At 42.5% G+C, this 26,904-nt stretch overlaps 1 protein-coding gene across 1 annotated transcript in view; it reads right to left on the bottom strand.

Moving 5' to 3' along the window:
* Window positions 1-206: 206 nt before the first annotated feature.
* The window catches only part of cep97 (centrosomal protein 97), a 91,068-nt gene continuing 64,370 nt past the window's right edge, over window positions 207-26,904 (bottom strand). The window contains exons 10-12 of the mRNA XM_038802275.1: window positions 21,398-22,181; window positions 8,447-8,522; window positions 207-4,721 (exon numbers count right to left, since the gene is read on the bottom strand). Of these exons, the coding sequence (XP_038658203.1) occupies window positions 4,029-4,721; window positions 8,447-8,522; window positions 21,398-22,181 (1,553 nt within the window). The 3' untranslated portion in view covers window positions 207-4,028. The remainder of the gene's footprint in view (window positions 4,722-8,446; window positions 8,523-21,397; window positions 22,182-26,904) is intronic.

The raw sequence follows: 26,904 nt of genomic DNA, 5'->3' as shown, positions 1-26,904 counted from the left end.
TGAAACACAGTGGCTGGCTATTTAACAGAAAGTTAAAGGCTGTAATGAAATACATTGCTATTTTCATGTTCAAATGGGCAACAATTCTTAAAATCCTGGCAACACTTTGATCTATTGATTTTAAAGTGGGATTCAGGAGACTACAAAATGGATGAAAACCAATTAAAAGGGAAATTATAAAAGTTCACAAAACTTTACTCAAAAAGATGCCTGAAAATTCATTTTAATAAGTATTAAAGTATAATACAAAAAAGTACAAAAATGTATTCAAATAAATACAATGTAAACAGTAAACCAGACTCTTTCCCTTCAAATACAGAAATAATAGATTATACTTGAACAAATAAATAGTGGAGCCAATTTTTCAGGACACGTTTTTGGATGAGAAATGTGCTGTCCCTGTCCAAGTTGAGCTGCAACTAAATTTGGTGGGCCAGATGATTATTTTGGCAGGACCGCACTCTTACATCGGCATGTTCCCAGATATTGGAATAGAAACAAGAGTAACACTGGGGACCTAAGCATCAACTGACACTCTGGTGGCACTCCCACTAGAGAATGGAGAATGCAATGGTTTGGGAGAGATCTGGCACAAGACCGCCCATCAGCTTCTGAGTATCTCATTGAAGTGAATATGTTGGTCATAGGAAGAAACAGATTTAAGAGGTCTGGGAACAAATACTTGTTCCTGCTTGTACCTATTGAAGGTGCAGACCCTGCTCTGCCTGTTTGTGAATTCCTTGGACCAACAAAGGGGCAGAGAGTCAACCAAGTCTCTATCACATTTTTCATCTTTATGCCAGGATGTTGGCATTTCTTGGGGGCAGTGGTCTGGTAAATATGCCCCAGCATCTTTGATATCTCTCCTGAAGCTTCATATGTAGCCACAATTGACCCACCTTCCCAAGTGGCACTACGAGGAGACACAAGTCAGTAACTTCCTGGAGCAAAAGCATTTGTTTAAAAACCTCGCCAAACTAGAAGCTTATTTGAATTGAAATTCATTAAGAAAGCACATAATTATATGATTATAAAGAAAAGGAAATTGCAATACCAGGCACTTTTCTCGAAAGACTTTTCACATCAGCATATCAAACGGAAACAAATTGTGATTTTCAAAGTTAAAACATTATATAAAACCAAAATCTTTAAATCTCTAACGTTCTGATAATTGCTAAAGCAGTTTTAGATCAACTGTTGAAAACAGCATTGAAATTGCTTACAGTGCTACAAACTCCAATTCTGATAGAGAAGTTTTTTTAGTCTTTACCGACAGTGTGGCATTAGATACCAGGGACAAAGTTCCAACTAGATACTTCAAATTAATTAACTTTCATCCACAAAATCATTTTGGTTTTGGTCTGCACATTTGAGCTCACACCAAAATTATACCAGGTTATCAGCATGAATAGGTAAATTCATAACATACAAGTCTGGCACAGGATCCACTCACTGCAATTTAAGTTGAATTTTTAAAAAAATCATGGGAGAAACAAAAAATGTGCCATTGTGGATGGTGATGAATTTGATAAAAGCTAATGTTTTGTGTCGACATCAATCATCACAAAACCGTAACTCATTTTTTCTTTCCATCTAATGTAACTTGCATTTTAATTTCAACTTTCAGCATTTGCAATTTTATTTCTACCACATAACAAATGACCTGAGAATTCTTGGGGCGATGGTAGTGTTACACAGCTGATAGTCATATATATGATAGATCGACATAGACTCATGCTACAAATATAATTCTGGGAGCAGTGTATAAAGATTATTTTATAAATTCATAAATTGCTTGTGAATTTTATCAGCTCAAGATTTTGGATTCTTGATCATAGGCTTTGTTATTTGATTTTATTTAAGACAAATGTGATTCCAGTTGACAGTATTGAGAAGAATTCATGTCCCAAAAAAGATTAGTAAAGCAGTTGAATCAGGTTAAATTAGTAAAGTTAATTCATTAAAAAATATATTATCTAACAAAAAAAGTGTATTATTGTACAGCTGATAGTGAATAACTTAGAAAGATAAATGGTAATATGATCAATTAAAAAAACCATTCGAATTATTGCATTTCAAGTACCCACAACAATAAAACAATGTATTGTACATATGAAATATTAAAGGCATTTCTTTAGGTAAAATTTGAAAAAGGCAGAAAGCAATCTGGTAGTTAGTTTTTAATTTTACAATGATGAAGAGACAATTGGAATTCATTTATTACATATGTGTTTAGTGGGTACTGCGGCACATTTCACTGCAGTATGCACAAATCTGAGGACCGTATATTTGTTTTGTTTCAGGAATATGCAAATTAGACCCAGATATCAAATCCCTCCAGGCAAAAGTAATAACACAATGGAACTTTCATGTGAAAGATTTGGAATTCTTAGTGACATAACACTCTTCATTCCAACTCTTTTCCCATATGGTTATCAATTCTTATATTAGCGCAGAAAATACTTGGGTTCCCAGAGTTTAGATTCACACTTCTGAAGAGATATGCTTCCTTGAACCAACACAAAATAAAAATGAATTTTGCATTGGCTTGATAGAACGCAAGAGTTGCCACTACAAATTGGTTAAGCTAAAGTTACTGGTCACTTTATATTTAGGATATTATTTCAGTTCTTTAAACTGCCATTGGAAAATGAATTTGGTTGGAAAATAAAACATTTCTGAGTAAGATTTACATGCATATTTTAGTGCTTAGTTATTTGCCTTAACTTTCAATAAACGTTCATTTCCGTCAGGAAATGTCAAGGATACATGTTTCATGCACTTTATCAATAGCCCTAATAATGTAAACATATATATTTATTTTCTTTACAGAAAAGGAAACTGTAAATCATTCAAATAAAGGATGCAATCTTGCCAGTGTTAGTAATGTTTTCTTCAGTTCTAATTCTTATATCTAAGTTCAATAGCAAATAGACCTATTAGGAGGTCAGATTTGTAGCTTATTCCATGCTACACATCAAAATTTATAGTGAAGCTCGAAAGGAATTGTTCCTAAGCATGTGACTACACATAACAGGATATAATAGTGATGGGCATAAGCAGGCCGTTTTGCTTTTCTTTCTACCATAATTTCACAAAAGAAGTTCTCCAGTAAATTCATTTCCCCACCTCTGTTGACAGCAGATTCCATTTCACAGGTTCTAGATAACAATAGTCTGGTATGTTTTTTGACAGTGGAAGACATCACAGTGAGTTTGGTTTCATCTTCACCTGCTGCCCACAGACACACAAAGGAACTGATTTTGGTTTCACATTTAAAACAAAACGTCCTACTGGCTACCAAAGCAGATCTCAGCTATTGGTTACCTTTTAGAATCCTTGTGACACTCAATGTTTGTCGTAGGGAAAGTTAGAATATTTGTGAAATTATGGTAGTTCACATCTATCAAAACTACTCGAGTATAATCCTATTTGGTGGAGTTGTGCTCAATCAGTCGGACAAGAGCATCACCTCATTCGCAGAAATAACTGATTGTTGCAATAGTGAGGAATGTTTTCACCAACAAAAGCTGTGATTAGAGAACAAGATGGCAAACTGATGACATTCAAGATTGCTACTTCAATATGCTTTGCCAGGGTGGGATACAATTTCACACCTATCATACTTCACACAAAAAGTTGATCATCTCAATCATGCCATCCATCATGCTGAGAGGAGATGTGGAGACACACATGCAGATTGTGAACCAGGATATGGCTCTCAAAGTCCAGAGAGGAAAACCTTATTAGACACGAGTCTGCAAATGATTGCTAGATGGAATGCTGATGATAAAAATTAAATACAGTAGTAATTGCTAGCATTACATTTAAATGGAATCTTTAAAGAGCTTTTGAAAAGTGTATATTGTTTAATGATCATAATGGCATTTTATTTTTAATTGTGATATTTTTGCACCATTCAAAACACATTTAGGGTTTAACATTTTGCTTTCACGCAAGTATGCATATTGACAAAAATATTGTGAGCTTATTAGCACTGTTCTTAACCCATAACCAATTACAGTTAACTATTTATTTAACAGTGCCTCAGGGACAGCCTCATGTTTTTTTCCTTGCATGTCTATAGAGGCGACAATGTCAGTTTCAATGACACATTCTTCTGCTTGACAGCGGGCTTCTGGAATCCTGGTACTGCTATCTCCAGACAATTCCACTGAAGCACCAAAGAGGGAAACATCATTGCTGCTACTGCATTCTGTCCTCTGGCGAAAATTCTCATCATCCTCTGCAGCATCCAACTGCCTTACTGAATTGAGATACTGCAGTATAAGGCTGCTGTCCTGTTCACTTTTGCAGTTTTCTTTATTGCATTGTGTGGGGCTGGAATCTAGGGCTTCTGGCTCCTCAAGTTTCTTTGTTAGGCACTCGTAATCTTTGTTCACAATTTCACGGGATACTTCTACAACTGTGCTCGCGCTCCCTGATGAACTCGGAAGAGAATTCAGGGAAGCTTTGAGACAATTGTGGGTGACGTCTGAAGACTGAAAGCCAGAATCAGGAAATTCTTGCACTGAACATTCCAAGTGAGTATCTTGCCTGGAGGTGGGGCTTAGGTGATTGTTCAAGAGAAATGACTCTGGTGTGCATTCGGATGAATTAATAAACATATGCTGTGGGAGAATGCATTCTTTTGCATCAGGGTGCAATACTACATTTTGCTTCTGGGTCATGCACATCTGCCATTCCTGGAGGCTCTGAACCTGCATTAAAAAGGAAAAAAATAAAAATAAAAAACATTGCATCTAAATATCTTATTGAGGTCCATAGGGTGAAATGCATACATATATTTTGTGCTCTTAATATTCATTTGTATTCACTTCTCATGGGTTGAATGTGAACACCAAAGAACGAGTGGCTGAGTTCAGGCCAGATGTTAACATTTACAAACCTAGCTCTAACCAGTGCGCTGATTCACAGTGTTACTTTGTGTGTAATACAATTGGACAGGAAGACCAATGGATTGGTAAAGACTTAATGCTGTTATTTCAGTGTTGTCAGAGTCCACTAGACCCTTAAAAAGGGTTGGAGGGGGAATCTCTGGAGATTCTGTGCAATCACTACCATTTTGTCCGCAGTGTGAGAGCGTGTTAACAGACGTGGCCCTTTTCAGTGGTAACGTATGTCTGAGGACTTCAGATGGAATATGGCAACTGGTGAATGTGATTCAAGGGTCAAAACAATTGAATGAGAAGCAAGAGATCCTACATTAATATGGCCAATCGGGACCATAAAGGCCAAAGAAGTGGCTGCAGAGAGACAAATACCTTGTAAAGTATCCTTTACAGGGACATCTAAAATTTTTACTGCACTAGTTGAACTCTTGTGGCATTGCACATGGGAGTCAACAATCAAGTGTAGTTTTCAGGTGAAATAATGCTCGAGGCTGGAGAATAATTGGATCAGAGCATGTGGATACAATTCAGACCCCATTTTAAAGTCATGCACTTATTGCTTATTTTTATAATGTTTTTTTGTTTGCTTTAATAATGGAAAATTTCAATGTCAACTTGTCACATAGTAATTACAACCCCCCCTTCCTTGCATAAAAGTACATTGTGTAAACATCTAACAGTAGATGAGTAAAAGACCAATTGGGAAATATAAACTAATTGGCAAATAAAATATTTAATCTTTTACCAGCAGAAAAGGGGATTCAGAATTGACTATCAAGTGAAGGGGATTACGAATGCCAACTTGTCAGGCTCTGAGTTAACATTGTTATGGGCCAGGGTTTAGAGAACCCCAAAGTGTATCATGGAGTTCACCTGACCCACAACTTTTAATAGATTGTGGTAAGGGGAGCACACGGCCCACTCTACAGGTGTGGTACAGCAGAAATGGAAAAGTATATTTTTAAAGCAAAACAATGTTTATTCTATGAACTCAAGTTAATCTTTTTAAAACATAGTGACCATCTTAGCAACGATTAATTCAAATACAACCCCAAAGAATACAACACTAATCAATCCTTAATAACTTCCCAAACAACATCCAGAAGATAAAAGAAACATCTTTTAACAGAAGCACATCAGGTTTACATTCACTACTGAGAACATTTATAATTCTGAATTCACCAAATGATCAAAAGATAGTCTTTTCATGGCAGAGAGAACAGCAGTACACCTGCTTTGTCTGGCTTCGGCTCCAACACTGAAAAGGAAACCAAAAAAACGCAGACACACCCAAGCTTTTCGTAAAGTGAAACTAAAAAGCAGAGCCAGAGCTCAGCTCCTCCCACACTGACATCACTGCAGTAACAAGAGCAGATAGACATTTCTTAAAGTGACATTCTCATGACAACATGCTGAAGTTTAGTTTGGAGAGGTGCTTAGACCAGATCAACAGGGCCCCATTATGCTGAATTGACTGAACAGTAAGGGGCAGAGAGTCATTTTTACAATGCAAAAAACTTGGTGAGCTGGGTTGGGTGGAAGTGTGAGAGGTGTAGGAAGCAATAAATTATAGAAACACATTGGGCCCTTTGACATCCTCGGACTGGCAATCAGCGTCAGATTTCATGAAATTTTGTCCGTGCCTGTTTCGCTCAGCCTTCCAAAAGGTGAGATCCAAGCAGCACATCTGACCCTCATGCCCAGCGTCGCAGTCCAGCAGAGTCGGATTGAAGGATGACACGCCCACCTTTTTTTTTACACCACTAGCTTGTATCGGGGGTGAGGGAGGAGTCCCCTCGTGAAGTCAGGGTGATGGAGGAGAATGTGGGTGGAGTCCTGTGCAGGAGCCAGACTGGGTCTTTACAATGGCTATCTAGGAATTAGAAGGTGTTTTAATTCTTCAAAGTTATTCTGGGTAACTATTTGTGTAGCACAACCAGAACCATTCAAAGTTTGAGATTTAAATCACATTTTCAGATGGTTCCCCGTGCTGGACAATTGCCCAAAGGAAGGTTACACTTCTGGACAACAGCCATGCAAACCCTGACTGTTGAGCTTTCAAGAGGGATTTCCCAGCATATTTTTGGAGTACATCCTAAATCTGATTTGCAAAGTTCAAAAGTTACGTCCCACAATATTTAATTTTAATCAATGATATATTTTCTTATATCAGCATGACTGTTGGCTCAAAAACATAGGCTGTTCCACAGCAAATTGGCAGTGAGATATTGCAATTGAACGTAGGCTGAAACATTTTTTTAAACTATGAAATGAACATACTATTTGACAATCATTGTTTTTGCAGCTAATATTATGTGGCTTCGATTGAATACTGTCACAGCAACATTTGTAGGTGTAATGGATACTGTGGGTAAACTTTTGGCAGCTTTCTTTTGGGCTTTCCCATCGTCAGCATCTGGCATAGGACGTTTCAATGTAATTTAAAATGGAAAATATGGAAAGGGTGAGTGACAGAGCGAGAGAGAGCCCAAAGCTCTCTACACATATACGCCTCTGAGGGGTATAAACTATAACTACTGAGCCAAACAGTTGGCTGCTAAAGCACAGTTAACTTACACAACCATAGGGCAGCACGGTGGCGCAGCGGGATAGCCCTGATGCCTCACGGTGCCGAGGTCCCAGTTTCGATCCTGGCTCTGGGTCACGTTCTGTGTGTAGTTTGCACATTCTCCCAGTGTTTGCATGGGTTTCACCCCCATAACCCCCAAAAAATGTGCAGGTTAGGTGGATTGGCCATGCTAAATTGCCCCTTAGTTGGAAAAAAATAATTGGGTACTATTTACGTTAATAATTACGTTAAAAAACTTACACAACCATTTTGGTTCCTCTGCTCTATATGCATCGATAGTGATATATTTCTATTGTTGCTTTATGCGCCTCTTCGGTGTTCAGAGAAAATAATTACATTTTATTTTAAGATCTCTCAAGCTTCAGTACTGCATAGGTCCTTTCTCAATGAAGCATTAATACTGAATAAGTAAATGTCACCACAGTCCCAAAGGACCATAGGTTGTACTCCTGTTTGGGAGCTGACTGGTGGTGATTTAACCTGAGGGTCACCACACCTTAGGCTAAGAAGACCTTAGGTTGAGAAGGCGGGGCCTTCATGAATAACCTCAGCTGGTACGGGAATTGAACCTGCACTGTTGGCATTGCTCTGCATCACGAACCAGCTGTCCAACCAACTGATTTCTGTACCAGCCGGGGTTATTCATGAAGGCCCCCCTTCTCAATCTCCCAAAGAGGAGAGCAGCCTATGGTCCTCTGGGACTGTGGCGACGTTTATTTTACTGGATAAGTCTAAATTTTTCCTATTTTGTTGATACTACTTTGATTATTGCTACTATGAACTCCCTTTCCTATTCTTGACAACTTTCGTGTGATGTACAACATGGCATAGCCCTTAGCCTACAATTGTCAATTTTGAAAAACACATACTTGGTAATGGGAATAGACCCAACCTACTTCTGAGATAAGCAACTCATTAGACCACAAACACAAAGAGTAGTTACCTGGTTCCATAAAAACTTTACAGCTTCTTCTTGCACCATCCTTTGAATACGTTCTTCTTCACATTCTTTCCTCCACCTGAAAAGACCCAAACATGGAACAAAATAAAATGAAGATTAAAATATTTTCTAGAAAGCACCTGTTCAAAAGGGAGCGACTGCATCTCAATAGGACTGGGGCCCAAGGACTTGCGGGAAGGCTCACTGATGGTTGGGGACGATGTAAACTAAATTTTCTGGGGTATGGGCACCAGCATACAGAAGTAGAAGAGACGAATAAAATGCGTAAAGTTGAATAGTAGGCAGAGAATGAGAAGGGAAAAATTCCATATTAAATAGGAACAAAGCAGGAGGAAATAGTAAGATTTTGGTTTTCAGGTGGTTTCAGAATAAGTAAAAAAAAAGTAATAAAGTTACCATGCATGTAAATTTGTGGTAAATAAGATTGATAAATTATAGGCTCAGTTTGTCATGTGCACGAATTATATAGTAGCCCTTTTTATCCTCAAGTGAAGGTATCCCTGCAAATATATAAAGATTTGCATAGTTTTATTCCAAGCAGTAAATTGAAAGGGAACATGGTTGGAGAATCATGCTTTAAGAGAGAAAGTGGGACATAAATGCAGGATATAAAAGTGGGGTTATATGAGCATTTTAGGAATTGTCTGGATTATTTTCAACTGCCATACAAACATATTTAAAGCTCAAATGAACCGTTGGTTCTACAGTCAGAAATGTAACTTTTCTTGTATAAAGCTTTTGATCTAGGTTTGAATAGTGAAGTGAGGGCAGGTGCAAGAAACATGCCGCTAATGGCTCAGACGACTAGTAAGTAGTTGCACATAAAAGGGCGTGCACGGTAGCATAGTGGTTATCACAATTGCTTCACAGCTCCAGGGTCCCAGGTTCGATTCCCGGCTTGGGTCACTGTCTGTGTGGAGTCTGCACGTTCTCCCCGTGCGTGCGTGGGTTTCCTCCGGGTGCTCCGGTTTCCTCCCACAGTGGCTATGCTAAATTGCCCTTACTGTCCAAAATTGCCTTTAGTGTTGGGTGGGGTTACTGGGCTATGGGGATGGGGTGGGGGAGTTGGCTTGGGTAGGGTGCTCTTTCCAAGAGCCAGTGCAGACTCGATGGGCTGAATGGCCGCCTTCTGCACTGTAAATTCTATGAATAAACTCACCAAATACATTGCTCTGGCGATTCTTTTCCCGTGTAACCTGTCTTTGTAGGATTCATTCAGACTTTTACTGGTTACCATCTTATTTAAAAAATCTTTGTGCCTTGTGGGGTGGGCACACATCGAGGGAGAGCAAGTGCAAGGGAGTGTGAGGGTGCGTGCAAGGGCAAGCAGGAAAGCGAGTTTAAGAGAGTACATGCCCAAGCACACACCTCAGTCAGAGTGTGCCAGCTAGAGAGCAAACAAGCAAGAGAGAGTGTGCGACAGAGAGTTCTTGACATTAAAAATACTTTTCCTCATGTCTCCTTGAGTGATGTTCCCCTTTAAAAAGATCCTGACACATTTTAGAGATATTACCACCTTATTTGGACATTAGACTAATATTCATCTTAATTTTGCTTGACATTTTATTCCTTGGATACAAAACCAGGAATGGAAAATCTGTTTAAATAAACATATTTGATTTTCAATAACAAAACCTACTTCTAACCCAGCTGCAGTCGTAAAATGAAAGTGGAAAACCTGTATTAACTTCAGGGCTTGGTTGTTTCAGAATTTATTTGTTTGGAAACCTGCTAAACCAACAAACTCACATTATCACTTAAATTTCCCTACATTACAGCAAAATACAAAAGTGCCATAGAACGTAAACAATGGGAGCGCTAGAGAACAGTAAAGAGGATAAAAACAGTGGGATTTGTGAAGGGATGACACCCGGCGTCCAATATTAGACGGCTCCTAAATGTAATAATAATGCCCGCAGAGGGACGCGAGGTGGAGTTGGTGGATGCAGAGAAGGCCTTTGCTCAGGTGGAATGGAGGTACCTGTGGGATGTCCTGGGAAGGTTCAGATTCACGCAGTGATTCGTGGATTGGGTCCGGTTGCTATATCAGGCACCAGTGGCGAAGGTAAGGACCAACCTGGTCTGGTCAGAGTATTTTAGTCTGTGCAGGGGGCACGGCAGGGGTGTTCACTCTCCCCACTACTGTTTGCCCTGGCCATAGAGCCTTTGGCAATGGCGCCCGAGGGCATTGAACATTTGGCGGGGGGATAGTGAGAGGTGGGGAGGAGCATAGGGTCTAGCTCTATGCGGACAATTTGCTCCTGTATATAACAGACTCGTTGGTGGGGACTGCAGGAATTATGGGAATACTGGAGGAATTTGGCCGGTTCGCAGGCTACAAACTAAATGTGAGCAAGAGCGAGGTCTTCGTGATCCAGGCAAGGGGGCAGGAGAGTAGACTGAGGGAGATGCCGTTCAAAGTGGTGGGAAGGAATTTTAGGTATCTGGGGATTCAGATGGCAAGGGACTGGGGTCAGCTTCATAAATTAAATTTGGGCAGGGTGATTGAGTAAATGAAAGGGGACTTCCAGAGGTGGGATGTGCTCCTGCTGTCATTGGCGGGGAGGGTACAGACTGTGAAAATGACAGTCCTCCCGAGATTGCTGTTTGTGTTTCAGTGTCTCCCAATCTTTATCCCCAAGGCTTTTTTTAGGAAAATGAACGCAGCGAACTCAGGGTTTATATGGGCTGGGAAAGCCCCGAGGGTGAAGAGAGTCCTTCTTGTACGGGGCCGCAAGGAGGGAGGTTTGACCCTTCCGAACTTTATTAATTACTACTGGGCGGCTAATATTTCGATGGTTAGGAAGTGGTTAGTGGGGAAGGACTGGTGTGGGAGCTGGTAGAGGCGGCATATTGCAAGGGCACAGTCTGGAGGCTATGTCAACGGCACCCCTGCCGTTCTCGCCGGCTTGGTACTCCACAAGCCCAGTGGTAGCGGCAGCCCTGAGAGTGTGGGGGCAATGGAGGCAGCATATGAGACTGGTGGTCACCGATGTATGAAAATCACCGGTTCGCTCCGGGTGGGGGGGGGGCTTTAGGAGGTGGTAGCGGGCAGGGATTGAGAGATTTGGGGATCTCCTCATTGAGGAGGGTTTCCCGAGCCTGGAGGAGGAGTTTGAGTTACCAGGTGGGAATGGATTTTGCAGGTATGGGACTTTGTCTGGAGGCAGGTTCCAAGTTTCCCTCGCCTCTCTCTGAGGGGACTACAGGATAAGGTGATGTCAAAAGCAGGAGTTGGGGAGGGGAGGGTCTCAGAAATATATAAGGAATTGATGGAGTGGGAAGGGGTCACATTTGGGGAGGTGAAGAGGAAGTGGGAAGACGGTCTATGGGAGAAGGCCCTGAAATTAATCAATGCATCCTCCTCGTGTGCCAGGCTTAGCCTGATCCAGTTCAAAGTGGTCCACAGGGTTCATATGACTGGGGCCCGGATGAATAGGTTTTTTGAGATGGTGAAGGACAGGTGTGGAAGGTGCAGGGGAAGTCCGGCAAATCATGTACATATGTTTTGGGCATGTCCAAAGCTGAGGGGATTTTGGCAGGGATTTGCAGATGTCATGAAGATTAAGTTCGCCTTAAGGGGTTCAATACAGGGGTTCGCTCGGAGGTGGCAGCCATTCATTGACTTCTTTAAGGAAAACTGACCGTCAGCAGAAGGGGGGGGGGAAAGAGAGAGAGAGAGAGAGAGAGAGAGAGAGAGAGAGAGAGAGAGAGAGAGAAAGGAAGTGGAGAATAAGGGCAAGGAAGGAATCTAATATATGGTTAGCTAGGAGTTAGGGCAGGGGGAAGCTGGGTACGTTACTTTGGGGTTTTTGCGTGTGTCAGACCGTTCTGTTATTTAGAATGTTAATATGTTAAGAAGTTAAAATTATAAATGCCTCAATAAAATGTTTCCTCAAAAAAAGAGGATAAGAACAGATTAGTAATGGCTACAAAACCGGAGTATGGAAATAAACTTACAAGGAATGTCAAAACAAACAAAATGTAAAAGTTATTTTTGGAAAATAAAGATTGTGGTCAAGAGCAAGTGGTACCCTTGAAAACGGAAACAGGCGATATTGCCAATGAAAATTAGGAAATGGTGGACACGTTGAATAATTACGTAACCCATTATTTACAGTACAGGGAAAGGTCAACAGCAGCACATCCCAAGAAACTAATACCCAATCACAGACAGAGCTCTTCAAAATTAACAAGCAAAATAATAAATAAAATAATGACACTAGAGAGTGACAACTCTCTGGTTTCCATCTGAGTTTTAAAGGAACGAGGTGAGCATATTGCAGATGTCCTAATTATAATCTTCCAAAGTCCCTGTAGAGTGGAAAATTACGTCAGTGCACTTTTTTAAGAATGGTGGCATTGCTGCCTCACAGCGCCAGGAACGCGGGGTCAATTCCAATCTCAAGTGACGACGTGGAATTTGCACTTTCTCCCAGTATCTGCATGGGTTTCCTCCGGGTGCTCCCGTTTTCTCCCACAGTCCAAAGATGTGCAGGCTAGATAGATTGGATATTCTAAATTGTCCCTTAGTGTCCAAAAGGTTAGGCAGGGTAATGGGGAAGTGGGCCCGGGTGGGGTGCTCTTTCACGGGGTCAGGGCAGCCTCGATGGGCTGAATGACCTCCTTCTGCACTGTAAGGATTCTGTGATCTATGATGACCTATGAAATAAGGAAACAAGGAGTGGTTGACCAATTACCCAATATAAATTGTTGGGACATAGGGCTGACTTTTACATCTGCAAATCAGCAAACAGTGCTTGTTAGCGACCCAATCACTTGAAATTTTTCATAACCTGCTCTATTTTTCATGTATCGGCCATGAAGAAGTTTGGGAGTGTTTTACAACAGGTACAATGAGGGAGCAGAGATGGAAGGCTTGTCATGTGGACCATGGCTTAATGAAGCCTCCAATTCTTCTGGTGAAGGTGGCAGTGCCTACTGATAAAAAATAGAGACATAGAGCAAAGGGCCTTTAAATTTGCAACCGTGACCAACTTTCTATTCGCGACAATCTCCCTTTGCCATCAGACGTCCCAGATCATAATCTCGATTGGGCATTGAGTCCTGCTGTGCATCTCTAATTGGCCTCCTTCCCATTAAACTGACAGTAATTGGCCATCTAATGCTTAACTGGATGAACTCGGATGGTGGGGACAGGAGAGAGTGTACCAGTTTCCATCCTGCCTCCCTCACTCCAACAAAAGACCTAAAATCCAGCCCATGGTATTTAAGGAGAATGACATTTTCAGCTGTGCAGGGAGCATCAACATGGATTTATAAATTGAGGCGATGCCTGGCGGACTTAGTTGTACTTTCTGAAGAGGTGACTAATGTAGTGGACGGGGGAATTAAAGGTAAAGTCGTCATAGTCCCAGATGACCGACCATAGAGCTGGCTGGTGGTGGTTTCACCCGAGGATCACCACACCTCAGGCGAGGGGCAAGGTTGAGAAGGCAGAACCTCAGCTCTGAATAACCTCAGCTGGCACGGGAATTGAACCCGCGCTGCTGGCTTTGCTTTTCATCACAAACCAGTGGTCTAGCCAAGAGGGCTAAACCGGTCCCCTGCAGCGGAATCAATGTCTACAGATGTCATATTTATGGGCTTTCAAGAAACATTTGATAATATCCCTCCTTGCAGACCGTTAGCTATAGTTGAATCTTATGAATTTGAAATAAGAGTAGACCAGACTGCCCAACAAGTCTGCTCCATCATTCAATATGATCATGGCAGGTTTTGGGTTTCAACTACACATTGCAACCCACCCCTCATATCCCTTAAATCACCAGAATTCTGTCTATACCAGCCTTGCACGTATTCAACAATTGACATCCACAACCTTCTGCGTAATTTCTCCTCATCTCAGTCCAAAATCATTGTCCCCTTATTTGAGGCTATGCCTTCATGTTTTAGACACACTGGCCAACAGAAATGATTATGGAATCGAAGGTAAATTATAAACTTGGATAGGAAATTGTGCATCAGGAGACAAAAAGTAGGAATAATGGGGAGGTACTCCAATTGGCAGGATACATTTGGTGTCCCGCAAGGATTTGTACTGAGGCCTCAACAGTTCCAAAAGATTGGATAGGCTATGTCTGTATCCACTGTAGTCTAGAAGAGGAAGAGGCGACTTGATTGAAACCTTTAGGATTCTGAGGGACCTTGATAGGGTGGATGTGGAGAGGATGTTTCCTCTCATGAGAGAATCCAGATCTAGGGGTCACTGTTTAAAAATATTGGGTCACTCATTTAAGCCAGATGAGGAGTTTTTTTTTTACTGAGACTCATGAGTCTTTGGAACTCCTTTCATCAAAAGATTGTGGAAGCAGAGGATTTGAATATTTTTAAAGCAGAACTAGATAGTTTCTTGACAAACATGGGAGTAGAAGGTTATCAGGGTAGGTGAGAGATCACAATCAGGTGAGCCATGATTCTATTGAACAGCAGAGTAGGCTCGAGTGAAGGGCCAAATGGCAGTCTCCTGCTCCTGATTCTTATGTTAAGAAGCTATTTTTGCCGGCTGAGGAACTTAGGCCTAGGAGACATAGGGTGGAATACTCAGTTTATGTGCTGACGCGAGAACTGAATTGCGTGAGCTTCACATTGCTGTTAGGAGTGCTAGATCCGGAGCAAATCAGAACATGCTGATGGGCCAGGACTCAGCCCACATAAAACTAATCTCATCAGCGCCGGTGTCCGATTCGCTGGGGTCGGAACGGTGCTGGCGAACTTGACAAGCTGGACCTCCTTGTAAGCACTCCACTTCCCACAAACTCTCATTTCAGCCAAGAAGATGGCCCAGAGAAGAGCTGCCGCACATTACAGATGCAGAGCTAGACTGGATGCTAAATATAGTAGAAGAGAGGTGGAATGCCCTCTTCCCCAAAACTGAGCAGAGGCTACCGCCCGCCAACATTAACCAGGCCTGGGAGGATGTGGCAGAGGCTGAATGCCAAGGGCCTCACCAGGCCGTCTGGCAGTGGCGTGCAGAGGGGGGGGGGGGGGGGGGGGGGGGCGACGGTGCATTGGCCCCGGGCATCCATTGGATGGGGGCATCCAATCAGAGAAGGAAAAAAAAAAAAAATTTTTTTTTTTTTAAATTTAGATTACCCAATTATTTTTTTCAATTAAGGGGCAATTTAGCGTGGCCAATCCACCTACTCTGCACATTTTTTGGGTTGTGGGGGCGAAACCAACGCAGACACGGGGAGAATGTGCAAACTCCACACTGACAGTGACCCAGAGCCGGGATCGAACCTGGGACCTCAGTTCCGTGAGGCGGTTGTGCTAACCACTAGGCCACCGTGCTGCCCCAGAGAAGGAAATAAGATAGTAATTTTAAAATTTCAGCGGTGATAAATCAATTTTTGGAGGCTCACCACACAGCAGAGGCAGTTGTTAGCCCTTTATTCCTTTAACATGGTGTACCCTTTCTGTCTAGAGAAAATGGTCCTTCTCCCCATACCCCCCACACGCATGCGCATGATGTACGTGGTGCAACCATCAAAAGCAACAAGCAGACGTGGCTGTTCGTTCCTGCGTTTCCTCGAGTCATAACTCGTCTTTTCTTCAGCTTTTTGTGCATCTCGATTAGTTCTTTTACCTACTCAGGTCAGTGAATAGCTCTAGAACAGGTGCAACTACGGTTTTTATAGGTTTTTTGGCGATATTTAATGAAATATTTACGTGGGATGTAGTAAGAGTGAAGCCTGGATGATCAGAGGATTGCTATGGCATTTAATCTCGGAATAGGAGACATTTATTCCTTAACATGCTAATATTCGAATACAGATACCACTAATTTGCAAGTCTATGATATAAATTGCACAAAATTATCAGTGGAGAATCAGTGTGAAATAATTTGATACGAAGGAACAAAGAAATGAAATATGGTTTATCCGTCTGCAACTGACCGATTGTTTACCATTTTCTTCCCATTTTCTCATGCGTCTTACGGTTTTTGAGATAGAAAATGAAATGTTACGAGTATTTCGTGTACAACCGAGTGGAGCACAGAACAGGAAAAAAAAGAGGGCCAGAGTCGAAGAAGAGTCCTATCAAAGAGGGGCATTAGATGCATGGATAAAAAGAAGTAAAGAAGATGTAGGAGAACCTGGAGAAGTAAAAGATGATGTGGGTGCAGAGAAGGATTTTTCTGATACGGATTCAGCTCGGTCAGAACATAATACTCTCTCTCCTCAGTCTCGTTGTCAGGATGATGATCCATGTGAAGAAAATAAAGAAGATATTTGCATATTTTTGCAAAGAAGCAATTTTGGCTGTTTGAAGAAACCGATTCCAGATCATTTGAAGATGACAATATTACAACATGGCCCTGAAAGATATCAGAATAAAAGTGGTCAATTTGCTGAGAAGGATGGGAGATCATTTTCCAAACAGTGGTTTGATAAAGTTTCCACAAACGGAGAAATTGTGGAGAGAAAATGGTTGTTATACTCTCCATATCGGAAAGCATGCTACTGTTTTGTTTGCTTTTTGTTTTCAAAGGAGCATTTGTTGTCTGTGTCAAACTTTGGAAAGGAAAACGGTTTCTCCACTTGGAGAAAATTAAATCCAACAATACCTGACCATGAGAAAAGCCCTTCTCATAGAGCTCACATGAGGGAATACCTGAACTTGTAGTTCGACTCCATCATTCAACTACGATAGATGCTGAACTTCAACAGCAAATGTCTGCTGAAAAGAAAAGATGGAAAGCTATAACTGAACGGATTGTCGAGGTTATATCCTTTCTGGCAAAACAGAATTTGGCCTATCGTGGACATCGAGAAGAAGGAATATCTGGGTTATCAGAGCCAGGGGAGACAGTCAGTGAAAATACAGAAAACTTTCTAGCAACAATCAGACTTTTGGCCAAATATGATGACATCTTAGCAAAACACTTGCAGAGAGGGAAAGAGAAACCAAAAAGTGTCACCTACTTGTCCAACAGAATTCAAAACGAAATAATCAATCTTCTTGGTGAAACTGTCAAGAAAAATATAATTTCCGAAATTAAGGACGCAAAATATTTTAGCATAATGCTGGATTCAACTCCAGATATTGCCCATGAAGATCAGGTTTCTGAAATTCTGCGTTACGTTCATATTGATGAAAACAGAAAAGTAGAAATAAAGGAGACATTTCTGGGATTTTTTCAAGTCAACAAGAAAGATGCAGTCAGCCTGGTAAATAAAATTCAGGAAAAATTGGAAGAAGACAAAATTTCCATGAATGACTGTCGTGGTCAAGCATATGATAACGCAGCAGTTATGGCTGGAGTGAGAGGAGGTGTTCAACAAAAAATTCTTGAAGTTAACCCAAAAGCTGTGTTTGTGAACTGCGAGAACCACAGCCTCAATTTGTCCTGTGTCCATGCAAGTGAGGTGCAACCTGTTGTTGTTACATTTTTTGGCATTCTAGAAAAACTCTACTTTTTTTTCTTCATCTACTTCTCGTTGGGAAGTGTTAAAATCATTTGTCACTCGGACTGTGAAAAGACAGTGTGACACAAGATGGAGTTCCAGCCATGATGCTGTGCAAGTAATCCACGAAGAGTGTGACAACGTTATTGCAAGCCTTCAACACCTGCTGGAAGGAGAATTTTCAAGGGAAACTAAATCTGATGCAGGATCGCTACTGAACTCTATTCAACAGTTCCCGTTTATAGCTTTATTAAATTTTTGGAACTCAGTTTTATCATCAGTGGATAAAGTCTCAAAACGTTTGCAGGATCCGAAAATGGGGTTCCATGAAGCTTCTTGTGATCTGAGAGGACTTATTCATATCTTGAATTTGAAGAATGACGAAATTATCCACAATGCAATAGATTTAGCCAATGAATATTGTCAAAATTGGGGAATACCAATTGCACGAACAAGGAGAAGAAGAATAATGCCTGGAGAGTCAGCAAGAGATAGTGGACTGACGGCACAAGAAGATATGAATAGAGTAATGGTAGAGATTGTGAACAGATTAAAAACTGAAATTGAAGACCGCAGTGTCCGTCTTCAAAGACTCAGTGACCGATTTTCTTTTCTTCTGAACTTGAATTCAGGAGTGATTGAAGATGAACAAGAAAGAGAGAAATTAAAAAAGGAATGTTCAGACTTTGCAAATTATTATGACAATGATGTGGTTGCAATTCAGTTATATGACAAAATTATTGATTTTGTGATGCTCCTTCGAGCTGGAGGGAATAGAGTTCCCCCTGATCCTAAAGATGCTCTGGAGTCTTTACTGCAGTATGGGAGGGATGTCTTTCCGACGCTGTGTGTTTCATACAGATTACTGCTTACAATCGCATTTTCAGTCGCAAGCTGTGAAAGGTCATTTTCAAAACTGAAATTAATAAAAACATATCTGAGGTCTTCTATGTCACAGGAGCGACTGACCAACCTGGCTTTAATAAGCATTGAAAAAGAATTTCTCACAGCTGATGTAAAAAGTGAAGTAGTTCAGGTGTTTTGTGACAGGAGGTATCATTTGGGGAAAATAACTTAATAAATTTGATTGAAATGAAATGAAATTCGCTTATTGTCACGAGTAGGCTTCAATGAAGTTACTGTGAAAAGCCCCTAGTCGCCACATTCCGGCGCCTGTCCGGGGAGGCTGGTACGGGAATCGAACCGTGCTGCTGGCCTGCTTGGTCTGCTTTAAAAGCCAGTGATTTAGCCTTGTGAGCTAAACCAGCCCCTTTATATTTATTATCGAATATTAAAATTGAATAAAGCGTTTATTTCATGTTTCATCTGTGTTTATATATTCAAAATGTTTTCCTTTCTCATAATATTTCTCAGTATATTAGGCCTTATACTTGAGTCTTTGGGGCATACAATCAAGATTTGCCCCGGGCATCACCAGACCTCTGCACGCCACTGCCATCTGGTCTGCAGTGCCGAAAGAAGATGATCTCCTTAAATCAGCCCAGGTGAGTTACCACTTCTGTGGCCCTTGCATCACTCCTGTCCCTCAACAGCCACACCCCTCCCCCCTCAAGAGGCCAAACAAAACCTATCAGCTGGCATCCCCCTTACATCCCATCCTGCACCAAACCCAATCACCTGTATTGTCCTCTTTGGCCAGGTGTCATTCACACGTCTTCAGCTACAGACGCCATATAATTTGCATCCAAATGTCTCACAATGTTCATCATCTGTCCCCCAGGGGAAGATTGGCCATAACAGAAGTGAGCATGAGAAGACAGGAGGCGGATCACCAGAGCTAAGGATGTTGTCTGCCACTGAGCAGAGGGTGATGGAGCTAGCCAGAAAGGTGGGAAAGAGGGCTATCTCCCAGGTGGAGGTCGGTGTCCCTTTGGCAAATGAGTCACCCCTCTCCCCAAAATACTCCTTCCCGAGATCTCACAGTGTCTTGTCTTTTGCCTTGCAGATCACCATCTGACGTAGCCAGCCCGTCTGGGCTCCACCACGTCCCCCCACTACCCCCCCAAACCCAAACCCACCCCTCAACTGTTCCCCCCCCCCCCCCGCAAATATGTTGACTACCACACTGCACCAAGCACTATCAGCGAGTGGCACCAGGCCTGGTCTATGGGGAGCCTCTATCCTCACCACCCATCCATGTCAACATGGGTATCAGTGACTGCCGTAACCTGCATCAGCGATGAGCTCTGTGGCTCCTGTCCTGTTCCCTCCTGTGGGGACTACTGTGGATTCCCTCACTGGGTGGGCATGCTATCCTGCCAACAGGGTGGCGTCTAGTTGTGGGGTGGAGGAGTCACTGTGTGCCACCTACCGCCTCCAAGCTCAAGGGGCTTGTGTGTGGGCAGGTCTTACAGATGTGCTTGTGTGAAGGGGAGGGTGTCTGCTGGGAGTGTAGCTGCAGTGTGATATGGGTCCTTAGTGTGGCAGGAAGTTTGCGACAACCTGATTGCGGGCAGGATGGATGGGACATAGGTGCAATGGGCAGGCAGGGCTTGGAGATGGCTGGTGGTCCTGCAAATTGGGCCAGCTGATTGTGTGTCGAGTGAGGCCTCTGCCCTGAGAGAGGTAGTATACCAAGGAGGGAGTCACAGGCCATGGTGCATGGGTTCTTACTTTAAAGTGAATACCACAGCAATGGCTGTCTGTGCCTGGCCACCCCTGTCCCCGTTGAAACATCCCAAATCCACTGCGCGGTCACCAGGTTGGTCCCCACTACTCCCCCGACACAAGCAGCTACCCCCCAGCAATTGCTATGATTTTTAATGCTTCACTTATCTCTCTCCCTCCCTCAGCAGCCACGGCATCCCTTTTTAAATACTTGTCGTGAACCATGCACGCAAGACTGCCGCCTGACAGGGGCAAAGCATCACAAAGGCTCGGAGAATACGGGTCGTACCCAGAAATGATATGCTGACAAATGCAAATGCCAGCTCTACACGCTGACACCATTGCAGGATGCAAATCACATTGCTGACACCCGGGCGCGGACCTCGTTTTCGGCGTACACCAGATTCCCCGTCCGATTGCGTTCGGCGTTGAGGGGCGGAGAATCCCCCCAACAGTATAAAAAAATAGAGCCAGACCTTTCAGGATTGAAATTAGGAAATACATCTACATGCAAATAGAGGTAGAAGTTTGAACTTTCATCTGCAAATGGCTATTTGTGCTAGAGCAATTCCTAGCTTTAAATTTGAGATTGATAGATTTTTATTAAACAAGATATTAGTTATAGGGGCATGGGTGGACATATGTAATTGTATCACAGATCAGACATGGTCGCTCTGTGTAGTTCAAGGGGCTAATTGGCCTACTTCTGTTCCTCTGTTCTTTTATTTAGAGACTGGTTGAACAACCAAATATTTTGTTATTAGTCTGGAACTGGACTTTGGATTTTCACTCCCCAATTGGGATGTATTAACTAGAACGCAGTATGAATTCTCAAAAGGATAAAAGAACACTTCCTTTCTCACAAGTATTTCACCTGATTACTTCTTCAGTCAAATATTCTACATGTTCCTGTATTCTACGAAGTCGGATTTCACAGCGTATTTCCTTTGCTTTTTGATTCCAGTTCCTGGTGTAGAATCCTCGCCAGTGTGCTTGAATCCGTATGGCTGCTTTAGTCATTTCATTCAGAAATTCTGCATCTGGATTAAGTGTCACAGATGCACCATATTTATCTGGTTTTGGGTCTTCTCCCACCATTTTTTGGTTGGTTTCCATTTGTGCCCATTTAGGCAATCTGTTATCCAGCAAACTGTGCTCCTTTGTTGATACAGTTGACCCTGGACTTGTACATGGAGTGAAGCTGACACAAGACTGCACTGGACTCGATACATGGAACAATTTGCTGCCATTCACGTCTTTACTTTTCTCGCTAGCTTTTCCCCCCCAAGCTTTACATTCTTCGGTTCCTCTTGTAGCCCTCTCAGGTTTTTGATCATCGCTATCCTCATATTTAGCCCCAGTTTCCAAATGCAATGGTGATGTGACATCATCTTCTGGAGCTAGAATATCTCCAGGAAGCCTCAGATCACGCGAAGGTGAAAGGGGAGACATTGCAGTGGTTACAGGCATAAACATAGACTCTGAAGAGAGAAGACTGCAATTCAGTTTGTCTTCATCAGTCTGAACATCCTCCAAGAAGAGCTCACTATGACAATATCCTGCAGTGTGTCCAAGAACTGGTGAGAACTGTTTGGCTGCATGGCACTGGTCTCCATGACCACTCGCTCCAACCCATGAGTTAATTCGAAGTACAGATTCTACAATACAACAAAGAAAAAGGGTTTTTAGCTTTGTAGAATGAAACCACACTATTTTTGTTGTGCCTATGCACAGCAAGACAGCAAACTCATCCTGTCCCTAAAGGCTGCCTCTGGAACATATTGGTTGTCAATTTACTGCGCACTTAATTGAATCAGCCATATAAATACTTTAGTTGCAAGAGCGCGCTAGAGGCTACAGATTTTGTGGTAAGTAAGTTACCTCCTGATTCCCCAATGCCTGCCCACTTGCACATGTCAGGAATGCGATTGAATACCACCCACTTACATGAATAAAAAAAATGGTTACAATATTATACAGAGCATCTCAATTTTATTTCACAGTATATGGACTGGACATTTTATACATAGTTGACTGGATAAGTAGTTTCTCAGTTTATCAGACCACAGTCAAATTCTCTCATTACTTCACTGGGTGGGACTGTCAAGGGGTGCTTCATTTATGGCCCAAAACACCCAGTTAAGGAAACACCCTCATTTGGTTTCACTCTCACTTACCCAATCAGAGCCAGTGTATTTCCTGCAATGCCTTCTCATGCTTTACCACTACGCAATTAACTCTGGTGTTTCCAAGGAGTTACGCTTGGCTCCTCGTATTCCTCAGATAAATGTAACTCACAATAGTCCCAGAGGACCATAGGTTACTCTTCCCTTTGCGAGAGAGTTGACAGGTGGAGGTTTAACCTGACGGCCATCACACCTCAGGCGAGGGTCAAAGTTGAGAAGATGGGGCCTTCATGAATAACCTCAGTCAATATGGGAATTGAACACACACAGAACATACAGTGCAGAAGGATGCCATTCGGCCCATCGAGTCTGCACCGACCCACTTAAGCTGTCACTTCCACCCTATCTCCGTAACCCAATAACCCCTCCCAACCTTTTTGGTCACCTTTTTGAACTCCTGAGATTGGCATTGCTCTGCATCACAAACCAGCCGTCTAACCAACTGAGCTCATCGACCCCCCCCCCCCCCCAGATAAATAATGGTCCTTGAAAAGATCAACCAAAGATATGGGGGTCAGTTTTCATATGTTGACAACACTCAGGTCTACCTCTCCATCATTCCTCTCAACCATTCTGCTGCCTCTGTACTGTCAGCCTGTTTGTCTCGACATCCAATCATGGATAAGCTTCAATTACTTCAAGTTAAATATCAGGAACAGTGAATGAAGCCATCATCTTTGGCCTGTCATAAATTTTGCACCTTGCTATTTATTTTCTATTGTACTCTCCAGCAACTGGCTCTGTTGAACCAGACGGTTCACGATCTAATCAATCCAAAGCTGAGCTTCCATCTTCACATCCTCTCCATCACAAAGACCATCTATTTTCACTCCAGCACCCCCTGCCTGCATCCAGATCAGCCCATCTGCTGCTGAACCCCTTTGGCATCTCGAATCTGGACTATTCCAATGCTCTGCTAGCTCCGACTTCCCATCCTCTACCTTTCAAAACCTTCAGCTACTCCAACAAAAAACCGTTCTCTCAGTATCCATTTCCACTCATGCACAATATATTATTGCTCATTTATGTGGTTCAAATGGGATTGTGCAAAGCAATACAAATTAAGATGAGGTACTAGAGGCATTTATTAAAATAATCACATAGAACATAGAACACTACAGCGCAGTACGGGCCCTTCTGCCCTCGATGTTGCGCCGACCTGTGAAACCATCTGAAGCCTATCTGACCTACACTATTCCATTTTCATCCATATGTCTATCCAGTGACCACTTAAATGCCCTTAAAGTTGGCGAGTCTACTACTGTTGCAGGCAGGGCGTTCCATACCCCTACTACTCTCTGAGTAAAGAAACTGCCTCTGACATCTGTCCTATATCTATCACCTCTCAATTTAAAGCTATGTCCTCTTGTGTTGGTCATCACCATCCGAGGAAAAAGACTCTCACTGTCCACCCTATCTAACCCTCTGACTATCTTATATGTCTCTATTAAGTCACCTCTCAGCCTTCTCCTCTCTAACGAAAACAACCTCAATTCCCTGAGCCTTTCCTCGTAAGACCTTCCCTCCATACCAGGCAACATCCTAGTAAATCTCCTCTGAACCCTTTCCAAAGCTTCCACATCCTTCCTATAATGTGGTGACCAGAACTGCACGCAGTACTCCAGGTGCGGCCGCACCAGAGTTATGTACAGCTGCAGCATGACCTTGTGGTTCCGAAACTCAATCCCCCTGCTTATAAAGGCTAGCACACCATATGCCTTCTTAACAGCTCTATTAACCTGGGTGGCAACTTTCAGGGATTTATGTACCTGGATGCTGAGATCTCTCTGTTCATCTACACTACCAAGAATCTTGCCATTAGCCCAGTACTCTGCATTCCTGTTACTCCTTTCAAAGTGAACCACCTCACACTTTTCCGCATTAAACTCCATCTGCCACCTCTCAGCCCAGCTCTGCAGCTTATCTATGTCCCTCTGTATCCTATAACATCCTTCAGCACTATCCACAACTCCACCGACCTTCGTGTCATCTGCAAATTTACTAACCCATCCTTCTACACCCTCTTCCAGGTCATTTATAAAAATGACAAACAGCAGTGGCCCCAAAACAGATCCTTGCGGTACACCACTAGTAACTGAACTCCAGGATGAACATTTGCCATCAACCACCACCCTCTGTCTTCTTTCAGCTAGCCAATTACTGATCCAAACCGCTAAATCACCTTCAATTCCATATTTCCTTATTTTCTGCAATAGCCTACCGTGGGGAACCTTATCAAACGCCTTACTGAAATCCATATACACCACATATGATAATGTAGCTTTGAAGGCAATCAAAGCAAGTCTGGTAATTGAACATTCATGACTTTAAATCTTCATGTGAACGAGAACTAGAAAAGGAAAGCAGACCTATTAATTAAAAACATAATTAGAGCTATAGAAACTATAGCTTTTCATTCATGGTGGCATTGCTTATATGGTCTGAGGGGTTGAGGAATGATAGGGTATTATAATTTTATGTAGACAACTGAACAGTAAAAATAAATTAGATATGCAATGTATCGATTAACAAAACAATCCTAGATGCACTCCAGAAATACCCTCTCATTTTCTTCTTGTAATCTACTTAAAGTTTCCCATTGTCACAGCTGCAACTACTGCAAATCTCTTTAAACTGCCTAGAAACCTCACCCTCAAATTTCTATCACGGCTACATCACATATTCCCCCATTATAATTAGTGTTGGTAGTTCATCAAATTAATTGTCGTGGGGACTAAAGACAATAAATAGCTTGGTTTTCTCGATGTTTAATTGGAGAAAATTTATTTCACCCATGTGGATGTCTGATCATTTAGCAATATTGGAAAAGTTGACAGAGGTGATGGTGAGGTAGAGCTGGATGTCATCAGCTTATACGTAGAAACTAACAATACCTCAATTGGCCAGAGCAGCATGTAGGTGAGAAATAAGAGAGGCCAAGGATAGATCCTGAATGGGAGTGGGAAGTCCCCACATCTATGGTTTGTCGGGGTGAGACGCACGCAGACATGGGGAGAATGTGCAAACACCACACGGGCAGTGACCCAGGGCCGGGATCAAACCAGAGTCCTTGACGCAGTGAGGCAGCAATATTAATATTTGATATCCAGTCCTACCCTTCTTTGAGCCAGGTCTCTGTTCATAGCATTAATGGGCAGCACAGTAGCACAGTGGTCCGCACCATTGCTTCACAGCCCTAGGGTCCCAGGTTCGGGACACTGTGCAGAGTCTGCACGTTCTCCCTATGTCTGCATGGGTTTCGTCTGGGTGCTCCGGTCTCTTCCCATAAGACCCAAAAGACGTGCTAAGTAATTTGGACATTCTGAATTCCCCCCCCCCCACCCCGTGCACCCGAACAGGTGCCGGAATATGGCGACTAGAGGCTTTTCACAGTAACGCCATTGCAGTGTTAATGTAAGCCTACTTGTGACAATAAAGATTATTATATCATGATTCCATTTGTTATTCTCTCACTCTGAATTTCCCCTCAGGATCCCATTCCCATGTCAATTTAGTTTAAACTCCCCCCAACAGCACTCGTAAACCTCCCCAGACATTAATCCCAGTCCCGTTAACATGCAACCCGTCCTTCATGTACACCTCCCACCAGTCCCAAGACTAGTTCCAATGCCTCAGAAATCTAAAGCCCTCCCTCCTATTCCTTTTTTCCAGTCACATGTTGAACTAATATATCTTCCTATTCTTATGATCACTGGCACATGGTACTGGGAGTAATCCTGAGATTACTGTTTGATGTCTTGCTTTTCAATTTCCTTCTCAACTCCCTAAATTCTGCTTTCAGGAGCTCATCCCTTTCCCTACCTATGTCATTAACCCCAATGTGGACCACAACCTCAGGCTGTTCATCTTCCCCCAAAAGAATGTCCTGCCGCCCCTCTGTAACATCCTTGATCCTCCAGTCCAGAGAGGCAACATACCATCCTGGAGTTATATCTATGGCTGCAGAAACTCCTGGCTGCTCCCCTAACTACGGAATTCCCCACCACTACAACACTTCCACTCTTCTTCTTCCCCTCCTGTGTAGCTGGACCACCTGTGGTGCCATGAACGTGGCTCTTTAGCTACAGTCCTCTAGAACCATTTCACTCACCAGTATCCAAAATGGTAAAGAAGTTAAGAGAGCATGATAGCCTCTGGGGATTCCTGCCTATTTCGTTTAGATACCCTAGCAGTC

This window comes from Scyliorhinus canicula, chromosome 7 (genome assembly GCF_902713615.1).
Source record: "Scyliorhinus canicula chromosome 7, sScyCan1.1, whole genome shotgun sequence".
Lineage (NCBI taxonomy): Eukaryota > Metazoa > Chordata > Chondrichthyes > Carcharhiniformes > Scyliorhinidae > Scyliorhinus > Scyliorhinus canicula.
Note: the sequence above shows the minus strand (reverse complement) of the source record. Positions and strands in the feature narration are given on the sequence as shown.